General features: G+C 42.5%; 1 protein-coding gene across 1 annotated transcript in view; it reads right to left on the bottom strand.

The window, feature by feature from the left end:
• The window catches only part of LOC148048078 (uncharacterized), a 131,907-nt gene that overhangs the window by 48,187 nt on the left and 71,186 nt on the right, over positions 1 to 12,534 (bottom strand). Inside the window, exons 18-23 of the mRNA XM_087708231.1 lie at positions 10,768 to 10,889; positions 9,308 to 9,520; positions 8,509 to 8,652; positions 6,923 to 7,086; positions 6,355 to 6,467; positions 2,601 to 2,716 (exon numbers count right to left, since the gene is read on the bottom strand). Coding sequence (XP_087564357.1) covers positions 2,601 to 2,716; positions 6,355 to 6,467; positions 6,923 to 7,086; positions 8,509 to 8,652; positions 9,308 to 9,520; positions 10,768 to 10,889 — 872 coding nt within the window. The remainder of the gene's footprint in view (positions 1 to 2,600; positions 2,717 to 6,354; positions 6,468 to 6,922; positions 7,087 to 8,508; positions 8,653 to 9,307; positions 9,521 to 10,767; positions 10,890 to 12,534) is intronic.

Here is a 12,534-nt window from a genome sequence, read left to right as displayed (position 1 = left end):
CAGATGTCGAATTGCCAGGAGCATTGGCATCGCCATTCCAGGTCCCTGGATGGTGGAAAGGTCCTGAAGAGCGTCGGGGGAGGTGAGGGGAATTCCAGATGGAGGCCGTCCCTGAGTGTTGACCTGACCCAGGCATCCGATGTTATCTGGTCCCACTGATCCATGAAGGATGCCAGGTAACCGCCTCTGGGTTGACTTGGGTTGGAGTCATTTCCCTCTGAAAAAGTAGCGGCCACCCCCTCCGCGAAAGGGCCGCTTGGATTGATCTTGATATCTATCCCTATCCTGGTAGAAGGGCCGCTGACTCTACCTGTCATATCTGTAGGGGGCATACCGCTGCTGGCGATAGTCCTGGTCAGGGAGCCTGAAGGAAGAAGGTCTACGGTAGGAAGACAGATGGGAGTCCGGCTTCTTGGTGTTAGAAGGAAGGACGTTCTTCTTATCCTTATTCTCCACAAGGATTAGGTCAAATGAAGCCCCAAAGAGGTTAGGACCGGTGAAGTGGGCCGCTGCCAAGTTCCATTTGGACTTGTTGTTCATTTGCCAATTGCGGAGCCACAAAAAGCGCCTCAAGGTACAGAGGTTGACAATGCCCTAGACACACATTTTATGGAACCTAGGGTAGCATCTGCATAGAACTGGGTAGCTGAGATGATCTTGGTGAGGTCTTGGTGAAGATGCTCATCCTGCAGTGGAATGCGGTCCTGCAATTGCTGCAGCCATATGACCGTTGTGCGATTGAAGTAGGACGCTGCCGCGGCAGACTTAATGGCCCAGGCCGAAGCGTTGAAATTTTTACGGAGAGTAAGCTCCGCACCCTTGTCCTCTGGCTTTAATTTATCGACCTCGTCACCCGAGATACGGTAGAAGCGTCTACTGTAGGCAGTTGCAGGGCCTGGGAGAAGGCCTGTTCCATGTTGTAATAGTGCCTATCATTGCTCCCGGGTTAGGCAAAGAAGAAGGCTGAGACCACTGGTTCCTGACCACTTCTAAGAAAATAGGGGGGGGGGGCTGGAACCTCCTCCTTATCAGTGTTGGGAATTATGAATATGGCTAGACTGGGGTCCCTGTGTTGGGACACTGGGGGAGGGGGCATGTCTTTTTGGCCTTATGCAGCAGAGGCTTGAAAGCTACCGATGGGGAAGGAGGCCTGCCCCCTGGAGGAAGAAGGAGATCTGCTTCAGGTGGCCATGGAGGGCCTGGCTACCCTTTGGGAGGGGTGATCCCTTTGGGACAGGACCGAGGAGATTACTATCTACTACCTATACTATCTAGGGGATATGGGGGGTGAAGAAGAAGCCACCCTTCTGTGAGGCCTTGCAGGTGCAATAGAAGAGGAGGAAGGGCTGAAACCCCTGGGAGGTGAGCCTGAGTGGTGTGAGCTGGGCCCTTTTGGGGATCTAGATCTGCAAGGGGATTCAGGCCTAACTGCTTGCGCTAGCCTTTCCGCCATAGCCACTTGCTTTTCCAAGGCCTTTTGTCTTCTTGACTCATCCCTAGCAGCTGCTCTGAAAGGGCCCTGGTCGACTGTAGGCCTAGAGGCCACTGCCCTGGGCCTGAGCCTGCCCTGGCCCTGCTCTGCCAGTTCTCCTTGGGCCTGCGTGGACTCAGGGGCTGTGGAGGCCATGCCTCACTCACGTGGCTTGTGCCTGGATGGATTGCAGCGAGCCTGCCGGCCTTGATGTTCAGCCATGCTGCAGGCACTGGTCAGAGAAGCTGGTCTACCAGCCTCAGTTTTGGCCACCATTGTGCAGTGGGCTCGAAGAGATGAGTTTGCGGGCCTCGATTAGCGGCCCCAATGCAGGCCGCTTCCTTGGAAAATGGCCACCGCCCACGAGGTCACACCAAAATGGCCACGGCGCCTCGTGGATCGATAGAGAGAGAGAGAGAGAGAGAGATCATGCAGTCTTAATGGCTCTGAGGTTGGAGCCTCGCGATGAGCCGAGCCCCAAGGACTCCTGCAGCGACAATCCAGCCATCCTCTCTTTCCTCTTTAAACGGGCCATCCTGCACTCTCCCAGGTGACTCGGCAATGGCGCACCCTCCGGCTTTTATTCAAGCCGCGGCAGATCTTTAAAGCCGCAGGGAGGCTCTGGCGGCAGCGAGACCTTGCGAAGCGGTGTGCTAAATAGTGGCAAGGTTCGTGGTTTCCAGGTTAATTGAAGCAGCCCACAGAGCCTGTAATATGCCGAGACTACTATGAGGGCTTGCCACCCCTGTGCTCCCAGGAATCGGGCAAGCCCTCTAACTGGCCCAGAGTAGGAGGCTAGGCCCTCCTTACCCCGATGGGACTGAGGACAGTCTCCTTTTCTTTTGAATACATTTAGAATATCCAATCAACCGAATTTAATAATTATAATCTCAAAAAGGTACGTCGCTGGAGCCACAGCTAGTGCTTGGACTAAAGACTGAGGGAAACTGGAGCCTAGAGGAAAAGGAGGATACTTAAGAAAAATCCCACAGTCTCTGGACCAATCAGGCTGTGACTTAACCCTGCTGTAGCCCCTCCCACCGAAACTACAGGAAAATGGTTCTCACATGTTTATTTCCTACACTTATTGAGAGGAAGGGAAAGATAAGAATAAAAAGCTGATACTTGCCTTCTTTTCTTTTACATATAAAATTGAGTTTGTCATTGCATTTTGCAGATTGCAATACTAATGATCTTTGGATAAGTGTACCACAGCTATCAAGCATGTTTCCTTGTATCTTTAACCTGAATAGAAATAAATTACAAATTAAATTGAAAAATATAACCCATTATAATCCAGTTTACTAATCTGTTTTAAGGAACACTCCTCCAAAAACAGGATAAGATACTAGACAAGAATCTTATACTTGTATCTGGGGCCCTTGAAAGAATTCTATATAGGCACCCCCACTAATTTTCTTTTATTTTACTCTAACTTGACAAATTGTAAAGGCCGTCGTCTAGAAAAATTATTTATCAAACAGCAGGTGCAAAAAGCAGCAAGACGCAGAAATCTAATTTCCTGAAAAAAATACTTCTGCTAGAGTTTGAATCCCACTATTTGCCCCTACTATTATTTGTATTTGTTCCCACTATGAAGACTCTAATCATCTTTTTTTCTTATGTCTTTTATTGGCATATGCACTTTTTTTCCTTCTACTGTTTGGCCAGAAAACACTAGATCTAAAACCTACAGACCAGAGGTGGTATTCAGCCAGTTCTGACAGGTTTTGGAGAACTGGTGGCAGAAATTTTGAGAGTGGGACGGAATGGGGATTTTGCAGTATCCTTCCCTTGCCACACCCACAAAGCCACACCTACAGAACCGGTAGTAAAAATTTTGAATGTCACCACTGCTACAGACCTCATTTCAGTGCAAAACAATTATACAAAATATCAAATGATCTCAATACAGGAATTTATGAAAAAATGTAACTCCCACTGGTCTTATTTACTCTTCAGACTATCCTATATTTTAAGTTAGTCCAGGCACACTACATGCAGCAGGGATCTTTTGCCATCTCTGCACCAATCAGGGGTGTCAAATAATTGGGACAATACATAAACATCTGGCAGAATTTTTTTAGGATATTTTTAATTATTTTTAAATACTACAAATAGAGATAACAAAACTCCATTAGAGTTAAAGGGGTTTTAAAAAATGTTTTCTTTGGGGAAAAAATACTGTCACAAACTAAGAAAAATGATCCTTACTATTGTTTTAACCTGGGAGGCTGAAAATAAAATGTAACTTCTGGATGAAATTATCACTCCCCTCTCTCCCAAATGCAGTCAGCACTGGAAAATTGTAACCTTTGGACTGCATTAACCCACAGTATGCAATCTGTATCCTGCCCCGCTTAACAACAAGGCAATATTTTTATTTATTTTCTTTGTGTCATTTAGCTGCCCATCTTACATTTGTAACTCTGTTTTGCTCTTCTCATTAAAACAATCACAAAATAACTAAAATCAGACATTAATAAAACAATAACCCCATAAAAACAAATTTAAACCACAATAAAACAAATAATAATCAGGAAGCAAATGCAAGTTCAGAGTCAATCAATATAACCATCTAGCAATTCCAAACCGCAACTAGATAGTTCCCCAGGCATGATATGAAAGCCGCGATTTCACAGCCTTTGCTGAAAGACTAGAAGAGTTTGGACCAATCTATCCTCCAGTGCCAAAGGACAGATTTTGCAATGGAAAAGGCTTTCCTCCTGGGTTCCATCAGATGGCACACAAAATCCATAACTTGCCTCTTCCTCCAGGTTTGATGGGACCAGTAGATGTAACTAGGGAGAGTTACATCAAATTACCTGGCTTCATGCCATATAACGCTTTATAGATCATTACATTAGTGGTGGGATTACTATTTTTTGACTTCTGTGGGCATGGCTAAGTGGGCATGGCAGGTGAAGGATACTGTAAAATCTCCATTCTCTCCCCACTCCAGGGGAAGATTATTGCAAAATCCCCATTTCCTCCCGATCAGCTAGGACTCGGGAGGCAATGGTGGTATTTACCAGTTCTCTGAGCTACTCAAAGTTTCCACTACCAGTTCTTCAGAACTGTTCAGAACCTGCTGAATACCACCTCTGCATCAGGGACGTGCAGTCAGGGGAGGCAGGGGTGGCAGGGCTCACCACTGTCATCATGAAAAGAAAAGAAAATGTAAAAGGAAAAAGGTTGAGGTAGTTGCTGCCAGAGTCACAATGGATGACTCTGCTTAGTGCTTAACTGTTTTAAAAAGCCTCAAAAAGAAGTGCCCTCTACAGGAGGCGGCGGCAGAACCACGTGCCTCATTTAGTCTATCTTTATGATCACTCGAGCAGAGTTAAGCAAGGGTTAAAAGCCGAAAAATTTCTTATGTAGATGAGGCACGTGGTTCTCTCGCCTCCTCCTGTAGAGGGCACTTTTTTAGAGGCTTTTTAAAACAGTTAAGCAGAGTCATCCATTGGAGACTCTGGCAGCAGCTAATCCAGCCTGACCTCAAGGTCTTGCTTTTTTCCTTTTACATTTTTACATTTTCATCATGGCAGACAAGAGCAGTGTTGAAATCCTCTGTGAAACAGCTGGAAAAGGTATGTGGGTCAGAGGGAGGGGGAAGAATTCAAAATTAATGTAATTTGTAACTAATGTTATTGTAAGTAATGCATGTGTGTGTGTGCGTGTTTCTTTCTTCACTTCACTCAAACAAACTCTCTCTCAATTTGAGAGAGAGTTTGTTTGAGAAAAGAGGGAAGGGGTTAGGAGTTGGAGAGGCAGGGAGGGCAGCTTGTTTGAGAAGAGAGGGACAGCCTTGTTTGAGAAGAGGGGGCAGCCTGCCAGCAGAGACAGGTATTTTACCCATCTCGCTGGCGGGCTGGTGCTTTCTTTCTCTTGCCGCTCGCCTTGGTCTCGCCTCTCGGCCCAGCTCTGCACAAGGGGCTCTGTCTGGCGTCTCCTTGCCCGCTGTGCCCCCCTTCCCTTTCTCCTCTCCCCCCACCGGGAGCCCCGTCCTGCTCCCCTCCCCCTTTCCTCCTCTCCCCTTTCTTCGCCAGCTGCAACTGAACGAGGAGGCACTGCGGGGCCAGGCCCCTCACACTCCAGCCCACTGGAGCTCGCCGCGCCAGGGGAGGAATGAGACCCCGTTGTCCCACGGAACCCGCTGCTGCTTGAGCAGGGAGGAGGAGGAGGAGAAGAGCGGCGAGGTCTTGTGCCAGCCAGCCAGGCAGGCAGGGAGTAGGTCGGGTGGGGGTGGGTGGGCTGGCTGGGGAGGGGGATCATGGCCACTCAGGTGGGCTCCGCCACCGCCGCCAGCAGCTTGGGTGTCCCGGCTCCATCCGAGCTGAAGAAAGCGGAGGCGCAGCAGTGGGATTGTTCGTCAGAGGAGGCGGGGTGAGGCGGCGGAGTGCGGCAGCATCAAGAAGCAGTCGGAAAGTGAAGGTCTGAAAGCCCCAGCGCTGTGTCCACCATAGACGCGGGACGTCTCTATGTCAGACACAGCGGTGGGGCGTCCCGGTGCTGTGTCCACCATAGACACAGGACGCCTCTATGCCCCTGTGTCCGACATAGGGCTACTTTTGCCCGCTTGCCTTACCAGCCATAAACCTCACTGCACATCACTGCTCTGCATGACATCTATAAACATCTAAATGTAGATATGTAGGTGCTGTTGCTCAAGTCATGCATTACATCCTCCATTTCTCATCCAATCACTGAAAGCTTCTCCCAATTTTGTTACCTGATATAGATTGTTTCATATAATCATTAATTCCTTCAGCTCGTTATATTTTTCACAGCCCATCATGACAATTTATTTTCAATAATGCTAAAAAATGCAGGACTTTAAGAAATCATAAAAAATAAAACAATCATACTTTTGAAAACCCTACCATTTTGTACTAGTATTTGTTGATGTCCCATCTCCCCATAGCCATTCCTTTACTTCTTCATGCCATTTAAGTCCTACCCACATTGGTTGATTTGTCATCTCTTGAAGCCACACCTGAAAGGCAAGAAAAGACATAAAATATCTAATTAACACAACATTAACACAACCTGGGGGTTATAATTTTAATTTACTTTATGTATGGAGCTGCCTCTTCGGGAAGGATTAGTCTTTCTTCAATTCTTTCTTTCAACTAAAGATAATAAAATACAAGATGCTTCTGCAAAGGATGAATTAGAATGAAAAGCCATTCACTCATTTGCCCTTATTTAAAAGCTTTGATTCAAAAATTATTCCACCCAAAAACAAAAGTTAGAGAGGAAGATCAGTCTATATTCTACTCTTGTAAATGTTCATATTTTTATGTAATAAACAATTATCTTATTATAAGCATTTATTATATGTAAAGATCATCTATCACTTAATATTTCTAAAAAACAAAAGTAGCAACAAGTTTCACACATTAACTTATTCCATAATTTCTATGAAGTATTTAAAATAAATATTCCAACCTTTTCCCTACGACTATCCAGTTGAAGTAGACTAGTGTTTTTAAAATGCCTACACAACTGCAAAGCTTCGTTCCAGGTCACTTTTTTATTTTTTTCTATCCAGTAACATGTTCCTTGCCAATACCACCAGCCAGCGCCCAGGGAACATCTTAAGCTGTATAAACCTGATATCAACAAAAAGAAAGAAAATGTTATCAATTAAATAGCCATGAATTTATTTTCCATTTGTGTTCTTTCTCATTGTTCCTTTTCACCCACAGTCTGTCGAATCATAGGCAGACACAGGAATTTGGGGATTGAGAACAGGGACTAACCACATTGCTATCCTTGCTCTATCAGGAGACAAGTCATGTAGACGTAGTCCTCAACTTATAATAATTTATTCAGGGATCATTTGAAGTTACAATGGCACTGAATGAATGGTGATTAAGAATGGTCATTGAAGTTCTGGTGTTCCAGTACTATCTGTGCTCATGTAATTACAATCTGGGTACTTGGCAACCAGTTCACACATACAACCAGTTGTAGCATCCTGCCATCACTTCATTGCCGTTTACAATCTTCCTTGCTACAGTCCCCGAAAAGTCATTAGGGAAGTCAATAGAGAAGGTCACAAATCGCTGGGGTGTTTCCTCTATAAGAACACAATCTCCCCAGCCCCACCATCATGCTGTGCCAGTCATTAGCTCATCTCCATGCACCCTGAGTCTTGCTGTGCCACTTCCCCATTATTATGCATCCTCGCATATCTTCTGTGAGCCTCACTGTGCCTCGGCCACCACTCCTGCATCCCAAGCCTTCCTCACACTCTCACAAACCCCTACACACTCTCCCTGGCCTTGCCAAACCTTGCCTGCCACCTGTGCACCCATCTCACCATGCCTCCCTTACAATGTCATGCATCAATATTATCCCCTTGAGTCTTGTTGTACCACTTTTGTACTCTTCCACATCCCATCACATCCTTCCTGAGCTTTGCTATCTCTCCTGCCATTTGTGACCCATTCTGAGCCTCACCATGCTTCCCTCAGAATCTTGTGCCCCTCCCAAGTCTCAATGTGCCCCCCCCATTGCACATGCCTGCACACTGTCCCTGAGCCTCTCTGATTTCTCCACTAATTATGCAAGCCCTGCCAAGCCTTGCTACACTTCCTTTGTCACTTGTTGCCCTGGCACCTGTTGGTCACATGGAGCCATCTTCTGCAGTTCTTGTGAGGAAACTGTAGAGCACAACCTGGGGAAGAAAGCCTTGTGTGATCAGTAGCTGCCTCACTAAGACATTTTTGGTCAGCAGGAGAAGCAAGAAGCTGCAAGGATGGCAGTGGAAGTGGCAGTGGAGTGCAGGGGCTGAAGTTGAGTTGTCTCTGCTGTTGTAAGTATAGGTGGGCAACAAAGTACCAGAATTTCAATCACATGACTTCTGGAATACTGCAATAGCCATAACTTTGAGGATCAGCCATAAGTTCCTTTGTTCAATGCTTCTGTAACTTCAAACATACATTGAACAACAGCTTAAATTGAGTAATTAGAGGTTTCAATTAAAATTAGAAAGGAAGCAGATGTATTTTTTAAAGAACTCCACTCACCCAAAGAACAGGTGCCTACACTTTCTGGTGCAGCACAAACAATGGGTTTCTCACATGTTCCACTTATAGGGTGGCATAACTTTGCCCAATGGCATCTTGGGCATTTACGTTCACAGTCTTCTCCATAATATCCATGATCACATACTTCAAAAAAAATAATAACAATAATAATATGTGATTGTATAGTACCTTAGAATACCTTACGTAAATTACTTTTAAATTTTATAACAATTGTAGAAAAAGGATGATCATGATTATGTACGGACATATGAATGTGTTTTTGTAGGCTGGAGGAATTGGCCTAAATCCAGTTACTGAGTTTCCAGAAGAGAAATGGCAATTCTCAATGTAAAGTGCAACATAATTGTGTTGTTTTTTAGTTATGTAAAACACAACATAATTATAAGTGTGAAGTTTCCAACAAGAAAATGCTTATGTTTACTTTTCTCAACCTTCCCATTTATACCTTTTAGCTAACAGAAACATTTTCATTATACACAAAATGCAATTGTGCAGTCACTTCCCATGTTTAATTTAATACAACTTATTTTTTTTAAAGAACAATTCATCAGAAGGTGAGATCACAAAGAAACAGCATATATGAAGAACATGTATCATTTAAAACCCCTGTCCAGTTTATAATCCTTATATACATAAAACTAAGCATGCAGAGCTCATTTGAAATACTTTTTTTTAAATTCCCTAATGACTTGCAATTTAATAGTGAGGAATCTTTGATGAATTTTAATATTCATTCAATAATTTTGAATATTTGAAGGAACATATTTAAAATAGTTACCTGATTTTAAAAACAGTACACTTGGTCCAAACCCTCCACCAACCAAGGTATAGCCATTTAATAGGAAATATCCATTTTGCCATAAGCCATAGCCGAGACAATGAGTGTCCTTAATACATTCATCCTTTGAATTATTGTAAGAAGAATTGTGTGATAAACTTAATGTTGCTGAGATTAACACAGAATCCCAAAATCCAGAAAATATATCAAGGTCTGCTTGGAAAGAAACAGATGTCATAAGTCTATTTGTCAAATCTATCATTATATAAAAATATATAATATAACAGATTCTTCAGAGTGAAGGAAAAGTTGATAGAGAGTAATTGGACCAAATCTGGAATTTAATTTATCACATCAATTTATAATGCCCACATGTTTAAGCCAATAAAATCATTTCTCATGATTAATGAATAGACAAATGTTCCTTTTTATAGTCAGTTTGTGCAATCTTCTAACACAGGGGTGTCAAACTCAAGGCCTGTGGGATGCTTAGGTCTGGTCCAAGGGCTGCCCTGGAAACAATGAAGGACCAGCCTGTGGTGCCCCTACTGGTGAAAACTGATCTTGGGAGTGCCACGGATAGCTTGTTGAGCTCCGTCTTCGCTGGCAGAGGGTTGCAGGAAGCCGTTGCAGCTTAAAACAAAGCTCGGGAATCTGTTTTCGCTGGCAGAGCGCTTGGACCGCCACAGGCGCTCACGACATGAGTGATGTTGAGCTGGCCAGACTCACCTTGGCCATGCCTACCCTGGCCCCCGAGATCAAACACAACCCTGACGCATCCCTCAATAAAATCGAGTCCTACCCCTGTCCTAACATGAACCAGGTAAATGAGCTACTGTTTTTTCTGCCTCTTTGCACAATCTGCATTTCGAATCATTTGACAACCTTTCAATTCTGTCCTTATTTGCATTCGTACAAATCCCTTACCCTTAAGAAATCAAAATCAAACCTTTTTTTAATGTTCCAGTTATAAGTCATTGCCAGGTTATCTTTATGCTCTTTTCCCTTATTCTTTTATAAAAATTGACCATGCAATGCTTTTATTGTCCTGCATTCTGTTTGTGTTTTTCAATTTTGTCTTTAACAATCTTTTCATTTTTTTGAATGCATTCTGGTCATATGTTTAACTTGTCCACGCTTGATTTCATCCCACCATAAAATACCCAGATGGCTATTTATCCAAGCATGGATAAGTTAAAATGTGATCGGTAAAAAATACATTCAAAGAGAGAAAATTGTTGTTGTGGGTTGTTGTTATTTGCTTCCTGACTCCCAGCAAATCTGAGCAAAAGAAGAGATGGAAGAGTGGGAAAAAATGGAAGGGTTCTGTCTCTTAACATGAAACTTATTTTCTTTCTTTCTTTCTTTCTTTCCTTCTTTCTTTCTTTTTTATAAAAATAGATATATGTTCATCTATATTTTTTCTACATAAAACTGCTGTAACAAGATAAACTGCAAACCTCGTTCAGCTGGCCTTTTGCATGCTGACTTTTTCTTTTCATAACAGTGATCTGCACTGAAATCACCTCCATGTGAAAGTTCTACACATCCTTTCCACCTAAGGCTTAGGTGAAGATTCATCCTATCAAGAAATAGTAAACGATTACATCAAGGAAGTGAGGATGAACAGATTTATATTTAAAGCACTTATTCAAAATAAATAGAAATCTGTTGGGTCTGAACTAACATACTTCATTCAGAATACTACAGGACTTTTTCAATACTGTCAATCCATTATGTATAAAACAGAAGTTGTATCTAAGCCCTAAATACCAAAATACACATTTGACCCACTTAGGAAGGCCATAAAAATCATAGTGAAAAATAAAGCACAACCACAAACTCAAAATCTAACAAAAATGCACAACAGGATTTAATACACAGGAAAGAAACCTGGCAAGAATATTAGAAATATCAGTACCAACCAACTAATCCAAACAGAACAAATAGGGAAAAAACATATTTGGTTCACTCTTGTAAACTTATCTTTAGGCCTAAGCCATTATCAAAAGCAATATTCAAATGCAAAAAGAGATTAAACTTGGTGATCTCTAAGCTTGGATGCTTTCTTGCAAACATTTCTTAACCAAAATAAGGTAACATTATCAATGTTAGAAGGGAGTGGGGTTTGCTCTTTTTGTGTACTAATGTCTTGCCCTGTCAGTTTTGGTGGCTCCTTGATAGGCTGTTGTTTGCTTATAGTTGTTTATTGGTCTGAGCTGGTAGTTCCTTGATCAGGGTGCTGTTTACTTCTTGATTGTTGGTCTAATGTTAATCTTGGTGTTAACCTCTGTTCATTTGGGCGTTGATTGCTGGTCATGAGGTGTCTGTTTCCTTTTGGGCTTTTTGATTGTGTCTTTTAAACGGTATGCAGATGTTGTTTATCTTTATATGCCTGTTGATGGCTGATTTATCTGAGTGCCAGGCTTCCATGAATTATCTAGCACTTTTTGGACTTGATTTGGCCTAGGATGCTCAGTTGAAACTATGGTTAAGTCTGCTCGTGTGTTATGAAATTAAGGAGTTTTCATCATATCTTCTGACTGCTAATTGGTGTTCAGAGATGTGCTCTGTTATCTGCCTCTTTCTCTAACGTAGTGATTATTACATTCCTTACACTATATATTATAGATGACTTCTGTTTTTTTCTTCTGGGGCAGCTGGGTCTTTTGGTTTACTTATGATGTTTTGGAGAGTTTAGATTGGTCTGTGTCCAATGATGATGCCATATGGTGATAACATCTGTTGGTAGTTTATGAGATAGTTTTGATGTATAGTGAAGATTCAGCTACTATAAGTGAAAATGGATTTTTATCTTGATAAGTCTTCATCACCTGTGTAGAAAAAAATCTTTCCATACATGAATATACTGTATCTGCAATTTTCCAAAATTTACCTTATTCTCTCCTAATATTTTGCTGGCTTGCTTTGAGTATTTTGTAAATCTAAGGTCATATTAAACATCTGCATCACTTTACTTTTGGGTACTTTATCTATGTTGAGCTTTTTTCTGGCTATTTAAAAGCATATAATATAGAACTATATCACAATTGGTGATAACAGTATCTAGTTAACCTTGGCTAATATTGTAAAGTTAAGACGGATTGGACTTGATTATACTTTGATCGGAGACAATCAAGAAATTCCAGTGCTATATGGGTGGGGGGAAATCTATCCTATAAGAAATCAATGGCAAATCATTTCCATATTGTTGCCATGAAAACAAC

The sequence above is a fragment of the Thamnophis sirtalis genome, unplaced genomic scaffold (genome assembly GCF_051295495.1).
Source record: "Thamnophis sirtalis isolate CommonGarterSnake01/CBP01778 unplaced genomic scaffold, rThaSir2_p1.2 scaffold_3, whole genome shotgun sequence".
NCBI lineage: Eukaryota > Metazoa > Chordata > Lepidosauria > Squamata > Natricidae > Thamnophis > Thamnophis sirtalis.
This window is presented reverse-complemented; position numbering and strand designations above follow the sequence as displayed.